This window comes from Engystomops pustulosus, chromosome 11, assembly GCF_040894005.1.
Source record: "Engystomops pustulosus chromosome 11, aEngPut4.maternal, whole genome shotgun sequence".
Lineage (NCBI taxonomy): Eukaryota > Metazoa > Chordata > Amphibia > Anura > Leptodactylidae > Engystomops > Engystomops pustulosus.
In genome coordinates this window covers 65,340,129-65,367,935 of record NC_092421.1, presented here as the reverse complement: position 1 = coordinate 65,367,935, position 27,807 = coordinate 65,340,129, and the positions used below count along the sequence as shown (strand labels likewise).

Sequence of the window (27,807 nt, the reverse complement as noted above, 5' to 3'; positions counted from 1 at the left end):
ACCGGCAGAGCCTCAGTACGGAGGGAACAGGTGGAAAGTTTCTACTTTGTCTCCTCTTCAGAAAGCTGGGTGCTCCCTGTGTTTTGGTTGGGTGCCACAGTATACTGCATGGGCGCCCCCTTTATTTTGGCTAGGTGCTCCTGTATATTGGTTGTGTAATTACTGATCAGCAGACAATCGTCTCTTATTGCAGGATACATATTCGCTGTCTCCATGGTGACCATTGTCCCCGGAGTGGCCTGTGAATGGTCTCCGCAGTAACTTTGTTGTCTATAGTGACAGTTCCTAAACTTGTCTTCTCCTCTGTCAGTGGTGCTGGGCACAGTTTCGGGTTATTCATGGCTCCGCCGGGTGCACGGGGCCTCTCTGGGGCACATTCCATTCTGCCAGGGATTCAGCACCCACTACAGCGCCAGGGTGACCCGGAAAGCCTATCAGTGCAGGGTCACTCCACATCTGAGGGGAGGGGGGAGACCATCCTGCAGAAGACCCTCAGGACCTGCCGAAGCGGGGAGCTGGAGGACTGGAGGAAGCTCGACCACTGGGCCAACACGGGTAAACGAGGGCCATATTTACCATTGTCAAGATCTCTGCTTGCTGTCAGTGAATAGTAATATTCAGTTCATCAAAATGTATCTAAACCCTTATGTCAATTTGTTTACGGTATTCTATGAGTACTTCAGATAAAAAGGTTGGGGGAGAGGAGACTGACAAATGGATCATAGACTTAGAAATATTTGCTTTTGTGTTTTTGTGTATGATGTCTCACAGCTGAGGGTTTGTTACAATTGTATCCAGTGTAACTAGCAGCTCTCACTCTCTCACTCCTGATCTTACTGTTAGATACAAGGTATCAGTCTGTAATCCTGTCCGTCTGGATGAGATAAATTGGATACAACAGTAGCAAACCCTCAGCTGTGAGAAGTATTAGGTCTGGACAGGAAAGAAGTCTCTGGATATTCACAAAGGACATTATATAAAATATATTATATAATTATATAAAATGTATAAGAAAATTGCAGATGAGTTTTTAAAGGAAAAATCAATACATTGCCCGAAGGGGCGGAGCCTGACACTTAAAGGTCAATAAAGGGAGTAGTCATGCCCCACCCCTGCACATGCACAGGATACAATGGGGCAGATTTACTTACCCGGTCCATTCGCGATCCAGCGGCGCGTTCTCTGCGGTGGATTCGGGTCTTTCAGCGATTCACTAAGGCAGTTACTCCGACGTCCACCAGGTGTCGCTGCTGCGCTGAAGTCCGCCGAGGTCCGCCGGAGTTCACAATCCTATTCCTGGTGAAGGTAAGCGCGTGTCCAGCGGCACTCCATTTTTTTTAATGCGGCGGTTTCTCCGAATCCGTCGGGTGTTCGTTCGGCCACGCCCCCCATTTCCGTTGCGTGCACACCGGCGCCGATGTGCCACAATCCGATCGCGGGCGCCAAAATCCCGGGCCAATTCAGCGAAAATCGGCACAAATCGGAAATATTCAGGTAACACGTCGGGAAAACGCGAATCGGGCCCTTAGTAAATGACCCCCAATGTATCAGCTGCCCCTGTAGATTTGCTCTGAGTTTTATGTGAAAAAAACATTAAATCCACCCAATATCAATGCTCAAGAGGATGAATGTGCCCCCTCCTGTAATAGGAGAGAGGCCTATGTATCCCTCACCAGAGCCCAGGCCTCAGCACTTCCTTACAATCGGTTTTCTCTCTAGTTTTCAGGTGTATCAAAAATGTTGCACTGAGGCTATGATGTCCCCCATACACATTATTATAGAACATTACAGGAAAGTAATGACCTGTACTGATGGGAATAAAGCATTTGGGGTGAGATAGATACTTACTGTTATCTCCAGCAGCCTCTGTCTGTCCATGTATCTCTCCTCCATCACTCAGAAGCATCGGAAGGGTCATGCAGGGCATTATAGAGCAGTAGTTTTAATTAGAAGCATAAATGTATAAGCCTACTAAAAGCCTACACAGTATGTGATACTTGACGTCCCAAGGGTCCAGTGCAAAATGTCAGGAGTAATGGCCGCCGATCTCACTATCACCTAATTATCTAAATTACAGATGGGAAAACAGATGGAAAAGAAGAAAACGAAAAATCCACAGCAAAACCAGGGGCCCAGCTGGATACACAGTTCGAGGAGGTAAGTTATTGCACTTTTATAGTGTCACCAGCAGAATAGTGAGTGCAGCTCTGGAGTATAATACAGGATGTACCTCAGGATCAGTACAGGATAAGTAATGTCATGTATGTACACAGTGACCGCACCAGCAGCAGAATAGTGAGTGCAGCTCTGGAGACCTTTAAGGACGCCTTGGTTCCCCTCTTGACTGAGGTATTCAATGAGTGTCTTTCCTCGGGCGCTCTGCCGAAGTCAATGAGGAGGTCTGCCCTGATCATCCTGTCAAAGGGTAAGGACGGATCTCGTGTTGAGAAGTGGCGTCCCATAGCGCTTCTCAATATGGACAGAAAGGTTTTGGCAAAGGTGCTGTTTAATCGGCTGGTGCAGTTTGCGCCCCGGCTCCTTTCGGGGACCCAGCACTGCTCTGTTCCAGGCCGCAGTACATTTAGTGCTGTGCTTTGTGTCCGGGAGGCAGTGGAGCAGGGCAGGGCTGGTAACTGGAAGGGGTACTTGCTGTCCTTGGATCAGGCAAAAGCGTTTGATCGGGTTAACCACGAGTACCTCTGGTCTGTCCTTCTGAGGTATGGCCTGCCGGGGGAGTTTGTCAATTGGCTGAAAGTTTTGTATGCAGGGGCAGAGAGTTTCCCGCTTGTGAACGGTTGGATTGGCCGCTCTTTTGAGGTCGGGTCTGGTGTTCGCCAGGGTTGTCCTCTGAGCCCACTACTGTACGTGTTTGCGATCAACCCATTCCTTAGGAGGGTTGATCGTGGGCCGTTGGTGGGAGTCGAGATGGATCGGGCGGCACCGGAAGCCGCTCTTAGAGTGGTAGCGTATGCCGATGATGTCACCGTTTTCGGGAGGGGAGGCGCAATGGGTGATGTCAGAGGTTGACCGCTACTCAGAGGCTTCTGGGTCCAAGATCAACAGGGATATGTGTGAGAGTCTCTGGCTGGGAGAGGGGGTCCAGGCTTTGATCTCCCGGACACTCTTCCAGGGCCCCAGGACTCTGCCAAAGTTCTCGGCATCGAATTTGGCCAGGGGGATTACCCCATGCAAAACTGGGACGGCAGGCTTAAGATCGCCGCTCAGAAGTTGGACCAGTGGAAGGGTTGGTCTTTGACCCTCAGAGAAAGGGTTAATCTGATTAAAACCTACCTGCTCCCATTGCTGATATATCTGGGCAGTGTGTGCATGTTGCCAGAACCCCTCTGGACTCGGGTCTACAGTCTGTTCTTCCAGCTGTTATGGGGGAATAGGCTGAACCTAATCAAGAGGGAGGTTACTTACCGCACGAGGAGACAAGGAGGGTTGTGTATGGTCAACCCTGTGGTGTTCCTAGTGAATACCTTTCTTAAGATCAATATAGCAAACCTCTGGAAAGAGAGGGCTCCTCCGTGGGTATACTCCTGCAGGGGATGGTTTCGGCCTTTCTTCCAGGAATGGGAGACAGGAGGGCAAGTGAAGGATCTCCGCACACCGCATGTGCATCTTCCGGCTTACGCTATCCCGGTTCTGAAGGTGATTCGCCGGTGGGGTCTGGGAATGTGGGAGATCAGGACCATGTCGAGGAAAATCCTTGACAAGAGGGTTCTGTTTGCCGGTTTCCAGAAGCCTCTGGCCCTCAGGGATTGCCCAAGTCGGGATCTGGGGGTGGGTTTGAGTTTATTGAATTCCATCAGGATCCCCTTGAAGTTTTGGGACGTGACTTGGCGCTGCTTCCATGGAAAGCTGTGTGTGAGGGACAATCTGAAGTGTAGGAGTTCTGAGGAAAGGGGTTGTCCCCGGGAGGAGTGCGGTGGCCTGCTGGAGAGCATGGACCACTTCCTGCTTCAGTGCCCCTTTAACACAGAGGTGTACAACCAGGTGGGCGCTTCCATCCATTGGCCCGGGTTGGCCGGTCTCTCCTATGCGGAGTGGGCCTATGGAGGCCTGGGTGGCCGGGACCGCTGCACGTTATTCCTAGTCAGTCTAGTGCTGAGTGTGTGGTGTGTGTGTGTGGCTGGGCCAGGAGATTTTCGTAAGACTCTTTTAGTTTGTATTATTGTTTTGTTATTATTATTATTGTTTTATTTTGCCAGAAGTTATGGCTTGATTTATGTTTATGATTGTTATGTTTTTCATTTTTATATATAAAATAAAAGATTTACAGCATGTAACTCAGGATCAGTACAGGATAAGTAATGTCATGGATGTAAACAGTGACTGCACCAGCAGAATAGTAAGTGCAGCTCTGCAGTATAATACAGGATGCATTTCCTCTATGACTGTAGATTATTACTGTAAGTCCCTCATAGATGAGCAGTGGTCCTGATATTACACTTGCTGATAGTTTTGGATGTTACATGTTGTGTTTTCCTTTCAGCTGAAGTTCCAGCTGTTGGAAAAGATAAATTCTGGTGGATTCTACGATCTGAAGCGTCTTTTCTTGTCACATGACCCTGAGGGCAGGGGGAGAGTCAGCAGGTATTTATTCTCTCTTACATTTCAGCGTGCGACACATTCCCCGGTGTGATCCCCAAAAAGTCAGAAAAAACCATGAAAATGCGGCTGCGGGACCATTAGTAAATAAGCCCCATTGTGTAGAGAAATATAAGTCGGTGTTTAGTTCCATTTAGGAAAGAGATTGCCTGTTGGACTGGTGAATGCAGTCTATTGCTTTCTGTTATCAGCCATTTCTGACTGACGTCATTCTATTTTAGGGACGCATTACTGATCATCCTGACAACATTTCTGGGGCGCTATGTTCATAAGATGGTATTTCAGCAGCTGCTTTGCAGGTATGATGACTCAGCATGTTGTATCTCCATGGAAAGCTGGGTGACATGGTGGAGAACTCAACCTCCCCAGACCCTGGACAGAACCCTGATTCTTCCCTTTCCCATCCTGGCATTGAATGGTGATATTTCCCATCTTCTTATACAGATTACACCTGGACGGGAAGCCTATTATTACATTTGACAACTTCTACGACCATTTCAAGCTTGAGGAGGATGATTCCCCTCCAGAATGGCTGGACCCCATGAAGAGGAAGAATAAGGCGGCTCTGAGGACAGCACATGAGGTCCATCTACAGCTAAAGAACATGGCTGGGAACAGGTCAGAAGAGGTCCATGTGTGTGTGTGTGTGGGGGAGTAGGGGAGTCTCGGTGGGGATGTTAACAGGGCATACTATCCATAACAATGCCAACCAGTGTGTGTCCACCAAGCAACGTGGCGTCACCCTTTTTGATGTTTAAGAGACATTTGTTGGAAGTCAAGTTGAATTAATCACAGTTGGGGGTCACTTACTAACGGCCCGAAACGCGTTTTTCCGTCGCCTTACCCAAATATTTCCGATTTGCGCCGATTTTCCTTGAATTCCCCCAGGAATTTGGCGCACGCACATGACGGAAATCGGGGGGCGTGGCCGTAAGAAAACCCGACGGATTCTGAAAAACCTCCGTATTTAAAAAAAAACGCGCTTGTTGCTTGCACCCAGGGTAACTTCAGTGAACTCCGACGGAATCCAGTGCAGCAGTGACACCTGGTGGACATCGGGCGTACTACCTTAGTCAATCTCCGGAAGACCCGAATCCTCCACTGAGAACGTGCCATTGGATCGCGAGAGGACCAGGTAAGTAAATCTGCTCCATTGTGTTCAAACCATTTTCCATCAAACATAGATTTTACTTGGACTGACTTCCACTACTACAAACATGTCTTCTGAACAAAATGTATTCCATCCAGTATGGCTCCCAGCCATCATGGCTTTCATTAGACAGGATTGTCAATGAATTTGTTTATAAACCTACATGTTTCTCAACCATCTTGACTTCCAATGAAATCATGTGTCCAACCAACATGCCCTTCAGTCCACACAACCTTTCAATACTTGGGCTATGATGGCCACACATAAGGTTCTTCTACATCTGAAGGACATGGCTTGTTACAGTCAACATGACTTTGAGTAAAATAACTTTCAACCAATGTGTATTAACACTGAGATGTCTTCCACCCAACCTTTCTTCTAACGAGCATGACAAGTGACCATGTATTTCAACCATTGAAATACTGGTTCTCCAGATGAAGAGCGTGGTGAGTTATAATCAGGGTTATATAATCAGGGTGACTGTCAACCACAAAGTATTTGGGCTCTGAAGATGACATTGAGTTCTTCCACAGATGAAGAACATGGATACCAGCATTCAGCATTTAATTTCTAAATAACATGTCTTCCAACAAACATTACTTCAAAGGAAATCTACCAAAAAAAATCCATGTTGATAAACCAGGGGTGTTTACTCAAAGATCCATAGTGTCTTCCAACCAACGCACCTTTCCGTCCACATAACTTTCAACTCGTAAGTCTTTGGGCTCTAACGACAGTAGAAGGTTCTCTGACAGTTCAAGAACGTGGCTAATAGTGGTCAACATGACCTTCAGTAAACATAACTTCCAACCAAGTATGTGCCTTCAAGCCAGCACATCTTCCAACCAGAATGACTTGTAACTAAATGTCTTCCAACCCACTTGATGTTCAACCAGTTCTTGAAGCCAACAAGACTTCCAGATATTCTATATGTCTTCTATTTGTCTAGTTCCAACCAACAGACCTCTCAGTCCACATGACTTTCAGCCAATTATCTCAGCTCCGAGGAAGATATTTGAGGCTCTACTGCAGTAGAAGAACATGGCTAATAGTGGTCCAAGTGACTTTCCACCAGTGCATCTTCCAACCAAATTGGCTTCTAATGAACCTGCCTTCCATGAATGCATCTTTCAACCAATGTGTCTTCAAACCAACCAGTCTTTCAACCAAACTTTCACTTCACCTACTTTTCCATCAAACATGACTTCCAAGCCACGTTCACAAATGTTTACTATGCAGAAAGAATTCTTTTTAGATTTCTGTGATTAAAAATACCAAACAACAGCGTAGTCAAAAAATCTACCCCCAAAAGTGATAGTATTAACCTCTTCCCGCTCAGCGTCCGATATATCGGACGCTGAGCTCAGTGAGTTAGCGCTCAGCGTCCGATATATCGGACGCTGAGCTGATGCCGGTTTGGCTCAAGATCTGAGCCGAACCGGCATCGGGAAAGACGGGGTGCCGGCTGTGACTGATAGCCGGCACCCCAGTGTAACACCCGCGATCGGAGTTGTCTCCGATCGCGGGTGCTTAACCCGTTAAATGCCGCGGTCAGCGCGACCGCGGCATCTAACATGTATCTGGGGGGTCTTTCCCCCACGATCGGCCCCCCCCGAACCGTTTTCGGGGTGCGCCGATCGTTGCTATAGTAACTCTGGGGTCCGATCTGGACCCCAGAGTTACCTGCAAGAATTGCCAGTAAGATGGCGTCTGTGACGTCATCTTACTGGCACAGTGCCACCCTATGCAAGTGCATAGGCTGACACTGATAATACTCTGCAATACATAAGTATTGCAGAATATTATCATGAAGAAGCAATCAGAAGATTGCTTCTTCATGTCCCATGGTATAAAAGTGAAAAAGTAAAAAAAAAAATGTTATTCAATAAAAAAATAAAGTAATAAATCACTAAAAATGCCCAAAACCCCCAAAACATATAAAGAGACATATAACTAAAAAAAAAGTCTAAATCATAACACAAACCCCACATATATAGTATCACCGCGTCCGTAACAACCCGTAGAATAAAAGTAAATCATTATTGAACCCCCACGATAAATGCCGTAAAAAAAAACTGCTATAAACCTTCCAAAAATTATGATTTTTAGCTATTCAATCCCACAAAAAATGCTATAAAATGCGATCAAAAAACCATGTGTACTCCGACATGATACTGGTGCAAAGTACAACATGTCCCGCAAAAAACAAGCCATCAACCAGCTCTGTAGCCAAAAAAGTAACAATGTTATGCCACTTGGAAGACAGCAATACATAAATGATAGATTTTTCCCCACATTAGGGTTTTGTTTGACAAATTTAGTAAAACGTAAGAAAATATATTCATGTCTGGTATCCCCGTAATCGTATCAACCCATAGAATAAAGATAACATGACTATTAGGATATACGGTGAACACCAAAAAAAAAAAGAGTAAAAAATCCAGTACAGAATTGATGCTTTTCTACTCCTGCCCTCAAAAAAAGTTCCTAAATTTTCAACAATAGGTGATACCAACCCCAAAATGGTAACAATGGAAAAAGCATCTCATCCCGCAAAAAAAATGGCATCACATGGCCCAAATAACGGAAAAGCGATAATTTTATAGCCTTCAAAAGGGGCCAATGAGGAAACTAAAATCCTGGCAGCTGCAGGGCGCTCCTTCCCTTCTGCGTCTCGCTGTGCGCCCATAAAACAAGTCACAGCCACATGTGGGGGGTCTTTGTACTCAGGAGAAATTGCAGAACAAATTGTATGGTGGGTTTTCTCTTTTTATATTTTGGAAATGTGTAAATTTTAGTGCTAAATGAACGTATAAGGGAACAATTTGACCATTCTAAATTTCACCTCCATTTTGATTCAATTACTATGAAGATCTCAAGGGGTTAACAATCTTCGTAAAAGCGGTTTCTGATAGCTTGAGGGGTGCAGATTTGAAAATGGGTTGGTTATATACGGGGGTTTTGATGCTAAATATGTAAAATTTCATTCCAAACTGTATTTATCCCCAAAATAGTCAATTCTGAAAATCCGGAAAAGCGATATTCTTTTTGTAAGCCGCGTGACATCAAAATAAATTATCCAGACATATCAAAAATTATGAAAATGTAAAGTAGACAAATGGGAAATGTTATTCAGCAACTTATTTAGGTGGTAAATCTATCTGCCTGGAAACGCAATGATTTTGAATTTCGAAAATGGCAAATCTTTCAAAAAATTTATCATATTTTCTTTTTTTTTGTAAATAAACGCAAAACTTATCAGCCAAAATTTACCACTAAAATGAAGTACAACATGTGGGGAAAAAATAATCTCAGAATCGTTTTGATAAGTAACAGTGTTCAAAAGTTATAACCATATAAAGCGACGCAGGTCAGAATCCAAAAAATCGGGCTGAGCCTTAACCTGCAAAATGGCTGCGTCCTTAAGGGGTTAAAAAAAAATATATATATATTTATAGATCTGATGCAAGCGCTATTGTATTGTTGTTTATGGAAAGTCTATGGAACAGTTGTGGTTATCACTGGTACTGCAGGCTACAAATGGAATCTGATTGCTGCGCTCCATTACGGATGATTGATTAACCCATTGTATCCACAGATATTTTGAACTGTTGAAAATGTTTCCAAATGATCGTCTGAACGCGTCCGAATTCCGCATTGTCCTGACCAAGCTAGGATTAAAGATGTCAGAAGAGGAATATAAGAAATTGTGGCGAAGGTTAGTATATAAAGTGCAAGCTCCTGGAACCAGGATGTTGTCTGTTACCATCTTCTTGTATGTATTTTACAGATATGTCAAGGATGAAGCTGCTGTGCTGAGGTTTGATGACTTGCAACATCATCTAGGTACAAAAGGACAAGAAGAGAAGCGAGGCCTCCTCCTATCAGCGCTGCAGAAGGTGTCGGACAGCCGGGGCCCCCAGCAGACACGCGGTATACTACTATACTATACTACATGACAGCTGCTCACTCCTTATACACTCATTGGGGCCCATTTACTTACCCGGTCCCTGCGCGATCCCCAATCCGGAATGTCCGACAAGGATGAACTCTGCCGCGATTCAGGTAGATTGTGCGTCCGATTTCCTGAATGTGCTGCTTCCCCGCTTAGGTCCGCCGGAGTTCAACATCTTCTTCCTAATGCATATGAGTGATTGGCTTGCAACACAATTTAAATGTTAAATCCTGCACTCAGTCCGAATCAGTCGGATTGTCCGATGGCACGCCCAGCGATTTGTGTCGCATGAAACCCGGCGACAAAATCCGATCGCATGCGCCACAATACCCTTTTAAATGCGGCGCAAATCGGTAATCGTCAAATCCGACGTTTGTGCGGTCTGCAGACCCTTAGTAAATGAGCCCCATTGAGTTCTGTTATGTCTTCTTCTCCTAACACAACCAAAACTGCATGTCCAGTCACTGAGCTACATCCAGGACTATATGAACCTGTCTGCTTCCAAGTTGTAGCCTACAAACATGACTAGAGAATAAGAACTAAACTACATATTTTTTTGCACTTAGAAAAACCCAATGTGAAAGCAACCAAGACTGGAAGTGAAAGAAAACTGTCCCTGAGTATAGAGAAGTGGCTGAAGGAGAAGTTCAGGGAGGGGGTCCGAGCCATGAGGACGGAGTTCTCTGTATATGACCCTCAGGGATCTGGTACGGTGAGTTTCCGATCAGTTAGTAAGTGCACATGGCACGGCCGAGCAGGTGATCAAGGGAACATGTTCTACTAATCAATGTGCATGGAAACCAAAGTGGCCGCAGCCATGACCACCCGCACAGGGGTTAAAGGATCTGTCTATAAAAGAAAGCTGCACATCCACAGCTCATACACTGGGCACATGCCGCACATCCGCAGCTCATACACTGGGGACATGCCGCACATCCGCAGCTCATACACTGGGCACATGCCGTACATCCACAGCTCATACACTGGGCACATGCCGTACATCCACAGCTCATACACTGGGCACATGCCGTACATCCGCAGCTCATACACTGGGCACATGCCGTACATCCGCAGCGCATACACTGGGCACAGGCCGCACATCCGCAGCTCATACACTGGGGACATGGCGCACATCCGCAGCTCATACACTGGGCACATGCCGCACCTCCACAGCTCATACACTGGGCACAGGCCGCATATCCGCAGCTCATACACTGGGCACATGCTTCACCTCCACAGCTCATACACTGGGCACAGGCTACACATCCACAGCTCATACACTGGGCACAGGCCGCATATCCGCAGCTCATACACTGGGCACATGCTTCACCTCCACAGCTCATACACTGGGCACATGCCGTACATCCGCAGCTCATACACTGGGCACAGGCCGCATATCCGCAGCTCATACACTGGGCACATGCTTCACCTCCACAGCTCATACACTGGGCACATGCCGCACCTCCACAGCTCATACACTGGGCACAGGCCGCATATTCGCAGCTCATACACTGGGCACAGGCTGCACCTCCGCAGCTCATACACTGGGCACAGGCTGCATATCCACAGCTCATTCACTGGGCACAGGCCCCACATCCACAGCTCATTCACTGGGCACAGGCCGCACATCTGCAGCTCATACACTGGGGACATGCTGCACTTCAACAGCTCATACACTGGGCACAGGCCGCACATCCACAACTCATACACTGGGCACAGGCCGCACCTCCACAGCTCATACACTGGACACACCCACCGTATGGCATATGCATACATGGGCAGCACTGTGGCTGAGTGGGTAGCACTACAGCCTTGCAGTGCTGGGGTTCTGGGTTCAAATCCCACCCAGGTCAACATCTGCAAAGATTTTGTATGTTCTCTCCGTGTTTGTGTGGGTTTCCTCTGGGTCCTCCAGTTTCCTACCACACTCCACAACATACTGGTAGGTGATTAGATTGTGAGCCCCATGGGGACAGGGAACAATTTGCCATGCTTTGTGCAGCGCTGCGTTATCTGTAGGCGCTATATAAATAAAGAATTATTATTGCTATATCCTACACTATAGGTGTCCACTGAGAACTTCCTTCAAGTTCTGGAAAAATTTCACCTTCACCTCAGCAAGGATCATCTGGGTCACCTCTTATCCCGCTGTGGACTGGATGAGACGTCACCTCACATCAATTACCTGCAATTCCTGCAGAGTGTGCAGAGCAGAAGTCAGAACAGCAGAGCGTACCGGGTCCTCGTTGATGGGTACGGGCATTGTCTATTTATTTTTTTATAGTTTACAGAAGCTTTTATATTGTTGCAGGCCCTGCTGGTTCAGTGTCTGAACAGAATTGTCTTAAACTTTGAAATAAACATAAAAGCTTCTGATATTAAGTAAAATGTAGCACAGATCTGTCTTCCATGATACCAATGTGGCAACTATCATCACTCTGGATCCCTATACTAGGTTATCCACCCATTAAATGCTGGCTGACAACTCTGGTAGGGAATAATATGTAGGACGTAGGATCACATGTCTTAGAACTTGTTCTCTGATCTTCTGATCCATCCAGGACTAAAAAGAGGGAATCTCCAAGTTCATTGTCCACAAGCAGTGTGATAGAGAGCAAGCTCCTACGGTTTATCCACGCTGACTTTAACTCCCTCCTTTCTGAATTCAGGTGAGAGAAGAAATATACAATGCATATATCTATAATACATATTATAATAGTAATAATTATAGAGGAAAATTACCAGTGCCCGTGGTGGGGGGTGGGGGAATGGGGCTGGTCATGAAGCGATCGCTCTCTTAGCCCATGCTGTAATACCGCCATCTATGTGACTTCATGGCTATAGAGTGTGACAGCGCACAACGCTGCATGTAACATCACACAACTACAGACAAGCTCAAACCTCCATCAACATCTGTAGACTTGGAACACATTGGGGAAAAAGAGTAGGAACAGTTCCAGATATTTATCCATATTATATATATTTACTATAGTCAGGTAATGGGGAGGGGAGGAAAGTCTGATTTTCCCTTGTATACTGATAGCAAACCTGCAGAAAGATCCCGCACTCATTGATGATTAATGGCCATTCCTCACGTTATGTACCGCTGATTCCTTTTATCATGGTGTAAGCCATAAAATAAACCTAAAACCTTTTTATCCTGGAATAAAGAGTGCCGGATCTTACTTCAGTTTCACTACCTTTATTTATATAGTGAATCACCACCAAATCTGCAAGAAATAAGCATATCATGTCTTGATTATTCATAGGAAAGCAGATACCAATAACCTAAAGGTCATCAACCCCCAAGACTTCAGAGCAATCCTAGAGAAAAGGTAAAAGAAATCCCTACTTATAGAAATCCAACAGGAATGTATGAGATGAGAATCGCTAGAATATAACTACTATAATACTGCCCCCTATGTACAAGAATATAACTACTATAATACTGCCCCCTATGTACAAAAATATAACTACTATAATACTGCCCCCTATGTACAAGAATAGAACAACTATAATACTGCCCCCTATGTACAAGAATATAACTACTATAATACTGCCCCCTATGTACAGGAATATAACTACTATAATACTGCCTCCTATGTACAAGAATATAACTACTATAATACTGCCCCCTATGTACAAGAATAGAACTACTATAATACTGCCCCCTATGTACAAGAATAGAACTACTATAATACTGCCCCCTATGTACAAGAATAGAACTACTATAATACTGCCCCCTATGTACAATAACATAACTACTATAATACTATCCCCTATGTACAGGGATATAAATACTATAATACTGCCCCTATGTACAAGAATATAACTACTATAATACTGCCCCCTATGTACAAGGATATAACTACTATAATACTGCCCCCTATGTACAAGAATATAACTACTATAATACTGCCCCTATGTACAAGAATATAACTACTATAATACTGCCCCCTATGTACAAGAATATAACTACTATAATACTGCCCCCTATGTACAAGAATATAACTGCTATAATACTGCCCCCTATGTACAATAACATAACTACTATAATACTATCCCCTATGTACAGGGATATAAATACTATAATACTGCCCCTATGTACAAGAATATAACTACTATAATACTGCCCCCTATGTACAAGGATATTACTACTATAATACTGCCCCCTATGTACAAGGATATAACTACTATAATACTGCCCCCTATGTACAAGAATAGAACTACTATAATACTGCCCCTATGTACAAGAATATAACTACTATAATACTGCCCCCTATGTACAAGAATATAACTACTATAATACTGCCCCCTATGTACAAGAATAGAACTACTATAAAACTGCCCCCTATGTACAAGAATATAACTACTATAATACTGCCCCCTATGTACAAGAATATAACTACTATAATACTGCCCCCTATGTACAAGAATATAACTACTATAATACTGCCCGCTATGTACAAGAATATAACTACTACAATACTGCCCCCTATGTACAAGAATATAACTACTATAATACTGCCCCCTATGTACAAGAATATAACTACTATAATACTGCCCCCTATGTACAAGAATATAACTACTATAATACTGCCCCCTATGTACAAGAATAGAACTACTATAATACTGCCCCCTATGTACAAGAATATAACTACTATAATACTGCCCCCTATGTACAAGAATATAACTACTATAATACTGCCCCCTATGTACAGGAATATAACTACTATAATACTGCCCCCTATGTACAAGAATATAACTACTATAATACTGCCCCCTATGTACAAGAATATAACTACTATAATACTGCCCCCTATGTACAAGAATATAACTGCTATAATACTGCCCCCTATGTACAATAACATAACTACTATAATACTATCCCCTATGTACAGGGATATAAATACTATGATACTGCCCCTATGTACAAGAATATAACTACTATAATACTGCCCCCTATGTACAAGGATATAACTACTATAATACTGCCCCCTATGTACAAGAATAGAACTACTATAATACTGCCCCCTATGTACAAGAATATAACTACTATAATACTGCCTCCTATGTACAGGGATATAACTACTTTAACACTGCCCCCTATGTACAAGAATATAACTACTATAATACTTCCCCCTATGTACAAGAATATAACTACTATAATACTGCCCCCTATGTACAAGAATATAACTACTATAATACTGCCCCTATGTACAAGAATATAACTATTATAATACTGCCCCTATGTACAGGAATATAACTACTATAAGACTACCCCCTATGTACAGGAATATAACTACTATAAGACAACCCCCTATGTACAGGAATATAACTACTATAATACTGCCCCCTATGTACAGGAATATAACTACTATAATACTGCCCCCTATGTAAAGGAATATAACTTCTATAATACTGCCCCCTATGTACAGGAATATAACTACTATAATACTGCCCCCTATGTACAAGAATACAACTACTATAATACTGCCCCCTATGTACAAGAATATAACTACTATAATACTGCCCCCATATGTACAAGAATATAACTACTATAATACTGCCCCCTATGTACAAGAATACAACTACTATAATACTGCCCCCTATGTACAAGAATATAACTACTATAATACTGCCCCCTATGTACAGGAATATAACTACTATAATACTGCCCCCTATGTAAAGGAATATAACTACTATAATACTGCCCCCTATGTACAGGAATATAACTACTATAATACTGCCCCCTATGTACAGGAATATAACTACTATAATACTGCCCCCTATGTACAAGAATATAACTACTATAATACTGCCCCCTATGTACAAGAATATAACTACTATAATACTGCCCCCTATGTACAAGAATATAACTACTATAATACTGCCCCCTATGTACAAGAATATAACTACTATACTACTGCAAATTTAAATTCTCCTCTTTTCTGCTCTGTAGATTTTCTTTAAAAGTGACAGATGAGGATTTTTCTCATATTCTGGAGAAGTTGCCGGTGAATCTTCATGGAGACATTCGATATTTGGAGTTTTTGTCGCGGTTTGATGGCAGGTATTGAGATTATTGATCACTGTCGCTGGGAGAGAAAACACTGTATGACGTGTGAGACATTAGTGGCGGTATACAATGTGATGATTGTTAGTGGGGGCTGTGGAGGAGGATGGAGGGTCCAGGGATCTGCCCTCTAGTGGTCACATATTCATCATATGGGATTGTATTGTATGGCTAAGTGTAGACAGCAGCACAAAGTATTTCAGGACTTGTATCTTTTTATATAGAATGTTACATCCAGAGCTGCATACACATCTCTGCTAATCTGTGATAGGTTCCTGATACTGGGCGTCTTCTATAACTCACACTTTACCCACAATGCAATACAGCAGAACACTCTCTGCGCATAGTGTGAACACCCCTTGTATATGAAGTCTTGCAGTTTTCGCAGCTCTGCTTAAATCTTGGGGTGAAATTATTTTTGTGTCTGCAGTGATGAGAATCTAAGTCTCTGGGACGGGCGAGAGACGGTTCTGACGGACTGCAGCCGAAGATCAAACCTGACCAACAAAAGCAGTGACAACGGCAAAGGTCACCGCAGAGAGAGCAGCAAGGAGCAGGTAGGTGATGCCTCTCCTGTCCCATGTTTTAGGGGTTAATCATAGTATCCAATAAGGTAATTATACTGCCCCATACTATTGTATAATGTCCTCCATGCTGCTGCTCCTAGTATGTATTTTATCTCATAGCCATACTAGCTGCAGAATTACACTGCTCAGAACTAGATTGTATTGTCCCCCATGCTGTTGTTTCTAATAAGTGTTGTATCTCAACCCAATACTGGATGCACAAGTACACTGCTCAGAACTTCATTATATTGTCCTCCATGCTGCTGCTTCTATTAAGTATTTTATTTCATGCCAATACTGGACGCATAACTATGCTGCTCAGAACTTCAATATAAAATTCCCCATCCTGCTGCTTCTACTATGTATTTTATCTCATGCCAATACTGGATGCAGAACTGTACTGCTTAGAACTACATTATAATGTCCTACATGCTGCTGCTTCAAGTATGTATTTTTTCTCTTACCAATACTGGGTGTATAACTACACTGCTCAGAAATACATTATACTGTGCTCCATGCTGCTGTTTCTAGTAAGTGTTTTATTACTTTCCAATTCTGTATTCATAGCTACACTGCTCAGAATTGGGATGTCCTTCAGGCTTCTCCCTCTCATAAATGTTATAGTTAACCACACTTACATCAGTGCTATACTGTTCACTTCTGCAGTATAGAGTGCCATATGTTATTGCTTCTAGTAAGTACTATATCTCACCTCAGTGCTGTATTATCAGCAGTGCTACTACTTCTAGTAAGGGATGGTTCTCACCACAGCTGGATTCTTAGCTACTCTGCAGTGCCTTAGTTTCCATCCTTCTTCTTCTCATATGTATTGTATCTTGCTCCATTGGATGTTACTTCGCACTAGTAATGTATCATATGCTCAATGTTGCTACTGAAAGTGCTGGCCAATTGCTGTATTCTCCACTACACTGCCCAGTTCTGTTGTATAGTGTCCTCCATGCTGCAGCTTTTGTATAGTGTTCTATCTAACCCCAATGCTGGGCCTTCACTAAAGGAGAGCATCTGGACTGAATACAATTGTGACAAACCTTCAGTTGTGAGAATGTATATTGAGGAATATACCTTTTGTGGATAAGCTCATACTAATTTATTTTTGACATTTCTATACCTCTTCCTTCTTCTATGGAACCCAAAAACACCCTCTCAGTGTAAATAATGTGCATTTCCTCCACCCCTGCAGATTATCTCCCAGGACAGTCTCCTCATGACCATCTGCAGAGCTGTCCCTTGACGTTCTCATTACTTTGCAGCTCACAGAAATCATCAGACATCTAGTCAAAAACAACTACGAAACACTGGAGCGGAACTTCACCGAGATGGACAACGGCAACACGCGGAGACTGACTGCAGAGTCATTGTATCAGCTGCTGAAGCGGTAAAGAATCTGGAAGCAAATGTGATGCTCTTTGTAGCCAGTGTTATGTATTGTCCCTGCAGAGATGAGTAATCATATCTCACACTGCTGTGCTCTGAGATCTCTGCAGCCAGTGTTATGTATTGTCCCTGCAGAGATGAGTAATCATACCTCACACTGCTGTGCTCTGAGATTTCTGCAGCCAGTGTTATGTATTGTCCCTGCAGAGATGAGAAATCATACCTCACACTGCTGTGCTCTGAGATCTCTGCAGCCAGTGTTATGTATTGTCCCTGCAGAGATGAGTAATCATACCTCACACTGCTGTGCTCTGTGCTCTCTGCAGCCAGTGTTCTGTAATGTCCCTGGAGAGTTGTGTAATCATACTTTTGTGTATGTTGTTAGTAGCAGCAGGGCTGTGATATATGGATTTATATTCCAGGATCATAGCTTCTCCAAGTGCCCTGGTGGCATGTCCTTACACTGCTGTGCTCTGTGTTCTGTGCATCCAGTGTTGGATATTGTCCCTGGAGAGATGTGTAATAACACCTTTGCGTATGTTGTTAATAGCAACAGGACTTTGATGTATGGATTTATATAGTACTGGGGATGTGTCCTCACACGGCTGTGTTTTATGCTCTCTGAAGCCAGTGTTATGTATGATCCCTGTAGAGATGTGTAATTATACCTTTTTGGATGTGGTTAGTAGCAGCAGGACTGTGATATATGAATTTGCAATGCCTATTTCCTCGCACTGTTGTTGTCTTAGTTCCCTGCATAGAGCTGCTCCGCAGCCCATGCCTTTTCAAAGTGACTGCTGTAGTATTCAACAAGAATCCTGCTCCAACTTTTACTCAGAGACTGGGGCAGAAGAACCTCTCTTAAGCACTAAGGTCCAGCAGTGTGAGGACACACATTCAGTGTATTTGGAGAATCTGCAATCCTGACATATAATTATTTTTTTACATTCCTGCTGCTAATAACAATATACAGGTGGACTCCTACTTAAGAACACCCCACTTACAGACAACCCCTAGTTACAAACGGACCTCTGGATGGTGGTAATTTACTGTACTTTAGCCTCATGCTTCAATAAATAATGAATAAATTGTAATTGCAGACACCTTTAATAACTGTTTTGTTAATCCTGGTTCTTATGACAACCCAACATTTTTAAAATCCAATTGTCAGAGAGATAAAAAAAAATGTTGTCTGGGGTTACAATGATAAAATATACAATTCTTACATACAACTTACATACAAATTCAACTTAAGAACCTACCTATCTTGTACACAACCCCGTGACACAAAAGTCTCATCACAAATCATTCCAGAGACACAATAGGGGTCATTTACTAAAGGCCCAAATCGCGTTTTTTTCGTCAGGTTGCCCGAAAATTACCGATTTGTGCTGAATTACCCTGGGTTTTTGGCGCACAGGATCGGAATGTGGCGCATCGGCACCGGCATGCACGCGACGGAAATTGGGGGGCGTGGCCATCGGAAAACCCGACGGATTTGAAAAAACCGCCGAATTTTTAAAAAAAAATGTGTCGCTCTACACGCACTTACCTGCACCCGGCCTAGCTTGGTGAATTTCAGTGAACTCCGATGGACCTCAGCGCAGCAGCGACACCTGGTGGATATCGGGCGCACTACCTTAGTGAATTGCCCGAAAACCGGAATTAGCGTCGGAGAACCCGCCGCTGGATCGCAAATGGACCGGGTAAGTAAATGTGCCCCATTATGTAACACTGACTGCAGAGAGCACAGAGTACAGCAGTGTGAGGTCTGATTACACTTCTCTCCAGAGACGCGTATACTTACCCCATCCCCGAAGTTCACCGAAAGTGCATGGTCCTACGATAATGCACTCTGCCGTGATTCTCTAAGATCCTGCATGTGTCGCTTCCCCGCTCAGGTCCGCCGGAGTTCACCTTCTTCTTCCCAGTGCATGTAAGTGCATTGGATTGCGACACAATTTGAAAGTTAAATCCAGCGCTCAGTCCGATCAGTCACATCATCTGACGGCACAACTCCCCCAATTAGCGTCACATGGAGGCCAGCACAGCTGTGCCAAAAAAGGGTCGCATGCGACACAATCCCAGCGCAGACACCTGTTAAATACCTGTCCAAGCCGAGCAATCCCCGAAAATGCACAGTCCGACGAAAGTGAACAGGGTCACACCTACTGACAGATCCCTTTAAGGATTGCTATTTTTGACGCTTCCACTGCTTTCTTGGCTAATGATAAATTTTTTAACCCTTTACATTGCAGTTGTGATGTCAATCCAGAGATTTCTAGAGAAGAAGTAGGGCGAATCTGGAAGACCCTGATTCTTAACCAAGACCAGACAGTTGACTACTATCAGTTTATCCGTCATTTTGGCTTTTCCACAAAGTCTTCTTGTTTCCCAAATGCTAAAATCTCTCCTCCGGTCAGAGGTGATGGGGACTGCCTAATACGCTCTCTGAAGCTGAACTCTGACACCAGGATCATTGCGAACTTCCTCCAGACAAAGGTGAGAAATTACCGATCCATCTGAGCTTGCAGTACCGCTTTACACCACAGATTGTGCGAAACATTTTTCCATAGACATTGGGGCACATTTACTTACCTGGTCCAGTCGCGATCCAGCGGCGTGTTCTCAGTGAAGGATTCAGGTCTTTCGACGATTCACTAAGGTAGTGCGCCCGATGTCCACCAGGTGTCGCTGCTGCGCTGAATTCCGTCGGAGTTCACTGAAGTTCACCGTCCTACCCTGGGTGCAGGTAAGCGTGTGTCAAGCGACACTTTTTTTTTTTTTTTTTTTTTTTTAATTTGGCGGTTTTTCCGAATCCGTCGGGTTTTCTTACGGCCACACCCCCTGATTTCCGTCGCCGATGCGGCACAATCTGATCACGTGCGCCACAATCCCGGGGCAATTCAGGGGAAATCGGAAATATTCGGGTAACGCGTTGGAAAAACGTGATTCGGGCCCTTAGTAAATGACCCCCTATGGTTTAATAGCGCCCCATCTATAATCTAATAAGGATTTTAGCATTTTTTTTCTAACAAGCAAGAAATAAGAAACCTCAGATCCCATCGATCGGCTTAAATCTGTGAAGTGTATGTCATTAGAAAACACATGGTACAATCCCTTTAAGACGTGACATTTCTTTGCGCTAAAGCTGAAAGTTTAAGGACATTTACATTCATTCCTATACTTGCTGTTCTGCTACTGCAATATGTTATGCTCGGTTTTCAGCCAATGTTAACACACACTAACATTGCGTTAATGTGTGTGCTTTGTTAACGTGGTGTTAACACATTCGGGCCTATTTACTAAGGGTCCCGATCTTCAGTGCATTCTGGTCGTCCATTCCAGATCGGGGAACGCACATGGACGGGTAAGTAAAGGTGCCCTATTGCGTTGGCATAGCATTTTGTTGTCAATGCAAATGTTAACAGCAATGTCATTCGGCAAATCTCCTCTTCTCAGCTGTTGTGATGTGTTTTAAAACGCATGCGTTAACGCCACATTGGGGGTCATTTACTAAGGGCCCGATTCGCGTTTTCCCGACGTGTTACCCGAATATTTCCGATTTGCGCCGCTTGTACATGAATTGCCCCGGGTTTTTGGCGCACGCGATCGGATTGTGGCGCATCGGGGCCGGCATGCGCGCGACAGAAATCGGGGGGGCGTGGCCGAACGAAAACCCGACGTATTCGGAAAAACCGCCGCATTTAAAAACCGAAAATGTGTCGCTTGGGGAGCGCTCACCTTCACCTTCTATGGGATGGTGCATTCCGGGGCGTTAAGATTATTTTCGGCGCTGCAGCGCCACCTGGTGGACGGCGGAGGAACTACCATCTTAAATCCCAGCTGGACCCGAATCCTGTGCAGAGAACGCGCCGCTGGATCGCGAATGGGCCGGGTAAGTAAATGTGCCCCATTGTGTTGCGATTCACAGGGCAATGCATAAACACCTTGTGTGCTTGCAGCCTAGTGCTGAGGGTTTGTTACAGTTTCATCTACTGTAGCTACTTCCACAGCTCAAATCTTTCTCCTGCTCTAATAGATTGTTACAATGTATCAGTCTGGAGAATTGACTATTCAACAATTGTAACAAACATGTCATCAGATGTGTATGTGATGCCAGGTTTTTTTAACCCTTGATTGTAAATTAGAAGGAGAGAATTGAAACACTAAAGTTATGATTACATACATTAGACACTGCCCTCAGATACATTGTATTATAAGTTTTGCCCCCCCCCTCCTGCCCAGTGTCTTGGGATGTAGATTTACATTAAAGGAGAAACTTTTGGGGACTTTGCCCCCATTTACAGTACAATGTGTCTGCTCCGAGCGACAATCGGTAAAAAGGAGGACACCGGGTGGACAATGGGCGCAGTGTTAAGGAAGACATTGACAATCAGATAATGGATCTGCGCTCTGAAGGGGGGGGGTGATTGTAATCATTAAAAAGCTTTTATTCAGCAGAGAGGGGTCAAGGTGGAATCTATAAAGAGAAACTGGAGATGACGGTGCGGGCACGACTGTTATATAATGAGCCCTGGAGCACAGGAGGGGCACGGTCTCTGCTCAGTTTATCCTATATCCTTAGGTTGGGCTCACACTATGCACATTTCAGCCCTGCTGCGGTATTATTGCGGTATCGCATATGGTGACTGTTTCGAGTTTGGTTCTATTGGCTTTGATGACAAAAACGTTACTGCGCTAATACGGGGGAAAGATGGCAGAGTAACGGGAGCGGTGGCCATTGCTGCTGATTTAACCTAAAATTGAAAAAACATCATTGAAAATCAAATAATTGTGCCATACTGTGCCCACATACTAGAACCATCCAGTGCTCATGTAACACATCTACAGTGGGTACAGAAAGTATTCAGACCCCTCTCCAGGTCCCTCAGGTTGGATGGTGAACGTTGGCGGAGGCCATTTTCAGGTCTCTCCAGAGATGCTCCATTGGGTTTAGGTCCGGGCTCTGGCTGGGTCGGTCAGGAATTGTCACAGGGATGTTCTGAAGCCTCTGCTGTGTTATTTTTGCTATGTGGTAAGGGTCATTGTCTTGTTGGAAGGTTCTGAGGTCCAGAGCATCTGGAAGGGGTTTTCCTCCAGGATATCTCTGTAGTTGGCTGCATTAATCTTTCCTTCCATTACACCCAGTGGTCCAGTCCCTGCCCCCATAGAATGATGCTGCCTCCCATGTGTCACTGTTGGGATTGTATTTGGCCGGTGATGAGCAGCATCTGGTTTTCTCCACAGCTTTAAAATTAACTCCAAAAACTTCAATTTTCAATTTCCTTCATGCACACTGTATGCGGCTTTCATATATTGTGCACAGAGGAGAGGCTTTTGTCTGCAGACTCTGCAATAAAGCCAAGACTCACCAAGGCTCTTCTCCCACGATTGCTTAGTTTGGCTGGTGGCCAGGTCAAGGAAAACTTCTTCCATTTAAGGATTATGGAGGCCACTGTGCTCTTAGGAACCTTGACTGCTGCAGAAATTCTTTTCTAACCTTGGTCAGATCTGTGCCTTGCCACAGTTCTGTCTCTGAGCTCTTTTGGCAGTTCCGTACACTTCATGATTCTCATGTGCTCTGACATGCTCTGTGAGCTGTGAGGTCTTCTATAGACAGGTGTGCCTTGCATAATCAAGTCCAATCAGTTTAATTAAAGTCAGCTGGACACCAATGAAGGAGTAGAACCATCTCAAGGAGGATCAGAAGGAAATATACAGTATGTGAAACTGCACCATACAGTTCTTCTATATCATCCATACAGAGCTCATATAATAGACCCGCATAGTACTCACATACTGCAGTGTTACTTGTCTTCTAGGTGATGCTCCTTCTTGATGACCTTTGGATCCAGTTCAAGGAGTTAGATCCCAAGAATTCTGGATCCGTCACCAGGGAAGAATTTCTTGACCTCCTGCAAGAGCTGAGCCCCGACCTCACCAAACACCATTGTGACACCATCGCTGCCAAGTTTAGTGATGGGCACAACAGGTACATTCCCCAGGGGGCGGGGCTGTGACTATCTCTCCCACAGGATATACAAGCAGGGGGCGGGGCTGTGACTACCTCTCACACAGGATATACAAGCAGGGGGCGGGGCTGTGACTACCTCTCACACAGGATATACAGGCAGGCGGCGGGGCTGCGACTATCTCTCCCACAGGATATACAGACTGCTTGTCAGCAATAAGATGGAGTTCTGAGCTGTGTGACTGGGTTGTTCTTGCAGGGTCTCCTATGTGCGGTTTCTTCAGCCATATCAGACTGGAAGGCAGGCGAGTAGACATGGAGGTGGCGGACATGAAGTGAAGGCCAAGCAGAGGATGACTTCGCCCTCGCAGTCTGTAGATCGAGGTCTGAACGCCATCACCAGTAAACTACGTCAGAAGGTACCGGGCGTGCACTGTCTATGAGAATATTCTCTTATACTGACCAGAAGACATGGATCATGTAGTGCCATACAGTGCACACAACCCCACCATACCATGCTGATATAGCAGGACCATACAGTCCTCCCGTATACATAGTGACACTATAACAGGATAACAGAATAGTGCAATATAATGCTCACATACCAGTGTAATACCATACCATGTCCATATAATACTGCCATATAGTAACACACAAAAGCCAATTTCTGTACTGTACTAATACCGCCACCATTAAAGAGCCATAGATGGCTCTGACCAGTGGACTACATTGGGTCGTGTTCTGTCCTGTAGGTCTCCAGCACAGAGTGGCGGAAGCTTCTTCAGTCCTGCCAGAAGATGGACACGGATGGCTCGGGGCTCCTCACTCTGCCTGAGTTCCGATCTGTGGTGCGGCTGTGTAATATCATGCTGGACGAGGAGGAGATCTATCACATCATGTCTCACCACGACAAGGACCTGGCCGGGAAGATCAACTACTCCAGCCTGCTGAGTGACCACAGCAAGTGACCAAGAGGAGCATGGGAAACAAGACTAGATATTTCGTAGAAGTGACATCCCCAGTGCCCCCATAACAGAGACATCCCCAGTGCCCCCATAACAGTGACATCCCCAGTGCCCCACATCCCCAGTGTTCCCGCAACAGAGACATCCCCAGTGCCCCCATAACAGTGACATCCCCAGTGCTCCACATCCCCAGTGCCCCCGCAACAGTGACATAAACAGTGCACTTGTAACAGTGACATCCACAGGCCGCACAAGAAGCGACTTTGTCATCTACAGTGCCCCTGTGCTCTGTGAAGCTCTCTGCTGTCCCTGCTGTGCTCTGCTCCTGAGCATGGCTTTTCCACACATTGTGAGTTCCTACAGTGAAAAAGCCTGAAATCTCCTCGGGTGATTAAACCTTGTTTTCTCCTGATGGAGACACCGCCCCCTTGCCTTTTGATTTGATTTAACCTTTCCATTATCTTTTTGTGTGGACCATTCATATATTTATATAAATCAATCATGTCCCCTCGTAATCATCTCTTTTCGAGACTAAATAAATCTATTTTTTTTTTCCCTCATAACGGAACCCTCGATACCCATTATCATTCATGTGGGTCTTTGTTGTCCCCTCTCCTCCTCTGGGGTCTTCTCTTGATGGACTGGTGCCCAGAACCTCCATATTCCAGGTGAGACCAAAGCCTTGTACAGAGGTAATGCTGATGACCATAGTACCACATAATGCATAGTGCACCCAGTCGGTATCTCCCCTTCCTACCCCCTCATCTATCAGTCCTGCCTTAACGACCTAGCCCTTTTTAGTTTTTTCACTTCCATTTTTCACTCCCCACCTTCAAAAATCTATAACTTTTTTATTTTTCCACATAAAGAGCTGTGTTATGGTCTTTTTTTTTTGCGTAACAAATTGCACTTCATAGTGACGGTATTTAATATTCCATGCCGTGTACTGGGAAGCGGGAGAAAAATTCAAATGCAGTGAAAATGGTGAAAAAACGCATTTGCGACGTGTTTTTGTGGGCTTGAATTTTACAGCTTTCACTGAGCGCCCCAAATGACATTCTACTTTATTCTTTGGATCGGTGCGATCACGGGGATAATAAATTTGTATCGATTTTATAATGTCTTCATATAATTACAAAAATTAAAACCTACTGTACAAAAATCTTTTTTGAAATTGTCATTTTTTTCCACTTTTGATGGAGTTTTCATTGCGATAATTTATAGGACTGTGTGATATTTTGATCACTTTTTATAGATTTTTTTAATATTTTTCAAAATGGCAAGAAAAGTGCCATTTTCGACTTTTATTTTCCGCTACGGTGTAAAATGCAGTGGAAAACTGTTATTATATTTTGATAGATTGGGCATTTTTGGACGCGGCGATACCTAATGTGTTTATGATTTTTACTGGTTATTAATATTTATATCAGTTCTAGGGAAAGGGGGTGATTAGAATTTTTAATTTTGTAATTTTTTTTATTTTTACTTTTACTATTTTTCAGACTCCCTAGGTTGTCTGATCGATCCTATCATATGCTGCCATACTACAGTATGGCAGTATATGGGGATTTTACTCCCCATTCATTACAATGTGCTGATAGCACATTGTAATGAATGAGTTAAAACGAAGTAGCCATGGAGACGGATCGCCGCTCCCTGATGATGACGTTGCGGGGAGCCATCTTTTGAAGTCACTGGCACCATTGCCGGCCGCAATCGTCAGGTAAACATCCGCGAGCACCGATCGCAGGTGTTACCGGTAAGCCTTTGCTGCAATATGCAGCGAGGACTTACCGGCTATAAAGAGGGCTCAGCCCGCGAGCCCTCTCCATGCACCAGGACCTGGGAAGGGGTTAATGAAAAATAAAAGGTGCTCATTACGGATCACACAGCTCTGATTATTCTCTGTGATATAAAGAGCTGTGCACCTGTGTAACATCACATGACGAGCAACTTAAGGAGCCGTGCACCTGTGTGACATCACATGTGCAGGGATATTACGAGCTGTGCACCTGTGTGACGTCACATGAACAGGGATATAACGAGCCTTGCACCTGTGTGACATCACATGACCAGGGATATAACGAGCCTTGCACCTGTGTGACATCACATTACCAGGGATATAATGAGCACTGCACCTGTGTGACTTACCATGACCAGGGATATAACGAGCAGTGCACCTGTGTGAAATCACATGACCAGGGTTATAACGAGCCTTGCACCTGTGTGACATCATATGACTGGTGATATAAGAAGCTGTACACCTGTGTGAGATCACATGACTGGTGATATAACAAGCCGTGCACCTGTGTGACATCACATGACTGGGGATATAAGCAGCTGTGCACCTGTGTGACATCACATGACAGTGATCACCTGTTATATAGGACAAAACCCAACCTCTAATGTTTTATGTGCCTACAGTGCCTCCACAGGAGAAATTCAGCAGTACACAAATACAAATGATATGAAATGTCGGGCAGGAAAGGTCCTACAGGTGTAAAGGAACTTCTGCTAACCCAGACCATCTCTTAGACCCCTTCTCATTAACTTGGTGCGGCCATTTTTAACCTATAGAATGAAACTATACCCTAGAAAAGTTATCCCAGAATACACGTCTTTATTGGTCAACCCAGCCGGCCAGACAGACACTGATACGCAGTCATGGGATACCAATTTGGCCAATCAAAAATCCTACGTTGCATCCAAGCCCTGTCCCCTGAGCTCAGCCGGCGATACAATGTTTACGGGGAAGTTTTATTCCTCTTTATTAAAGGAAGAAACACAAGATCTAATTAGAAGTCGTTACATAATAACTGTCGGGGATGAGCTGAATATATAAGCGCTCCGGTTACCCTGGGAGAGCGAGCCGTCCCTCATTCCTGCATCTCTATCAGATTCGCCATCGCTCACTGCTCGGACTAAGTGAATTCCATTTCTGGGCCTTTCTCATGTAGATGGTAACATGTATAGACAGCCTGCGCTGAAACACAAACTCCCCGAGATTCATCTGCCTGTTTTATACATTTGTCCTGAACGTCGGATCAGGTTACGCACGGCAATAATGTTGTGTTTTTCCTCCGTGAGATCATCTGGGAAGATTACATTTATT

General features: G+C 44.4%; 1 protein-coding gene across 1 annotated transcript; it reads left to right on the top strand.

Moving 5' to 3' along the window:
• Positions 1-220: 220 nt before the first annotated feature.
• On the top strand, positions 221-25,814 carry LOC140105962 (EF-hand calcium-binding domain-containing protein 6-like). Its single transcript, XM_072130089.1, has 18 exons — positions 221-555; positions 2,078-2,157; positions 4,499-4,599; positions 4,836-4,913; positions 5,059-5,232; positions 9,363-9,482; positions 9,555-9,697; positions 10,286-10,431; positions 11,785-11,972; positions 12,281-12,388; positions 12,989-13,054; positions 15,682-15,792; positions 16,226-16,352; positions 17,633-17,757; positions 20,015-20,258; positions 23,582-23,751; positions 23,990-24,149; positions 24,483-25,814. Exons 1-18 carry the CDS (start codon positions 246-248, stop codon positions 24,696-24,698), a joined length of 2,667 nt encoding a protein of 888 aa, XP_071986190.1. The 5' UTR covers positions 221-245; the 3' UTR covers positions 24,699-25,814.
• The last annotated feature ends 1,993 nt before the right edge of the window (positions 25,815-27,807 follow it).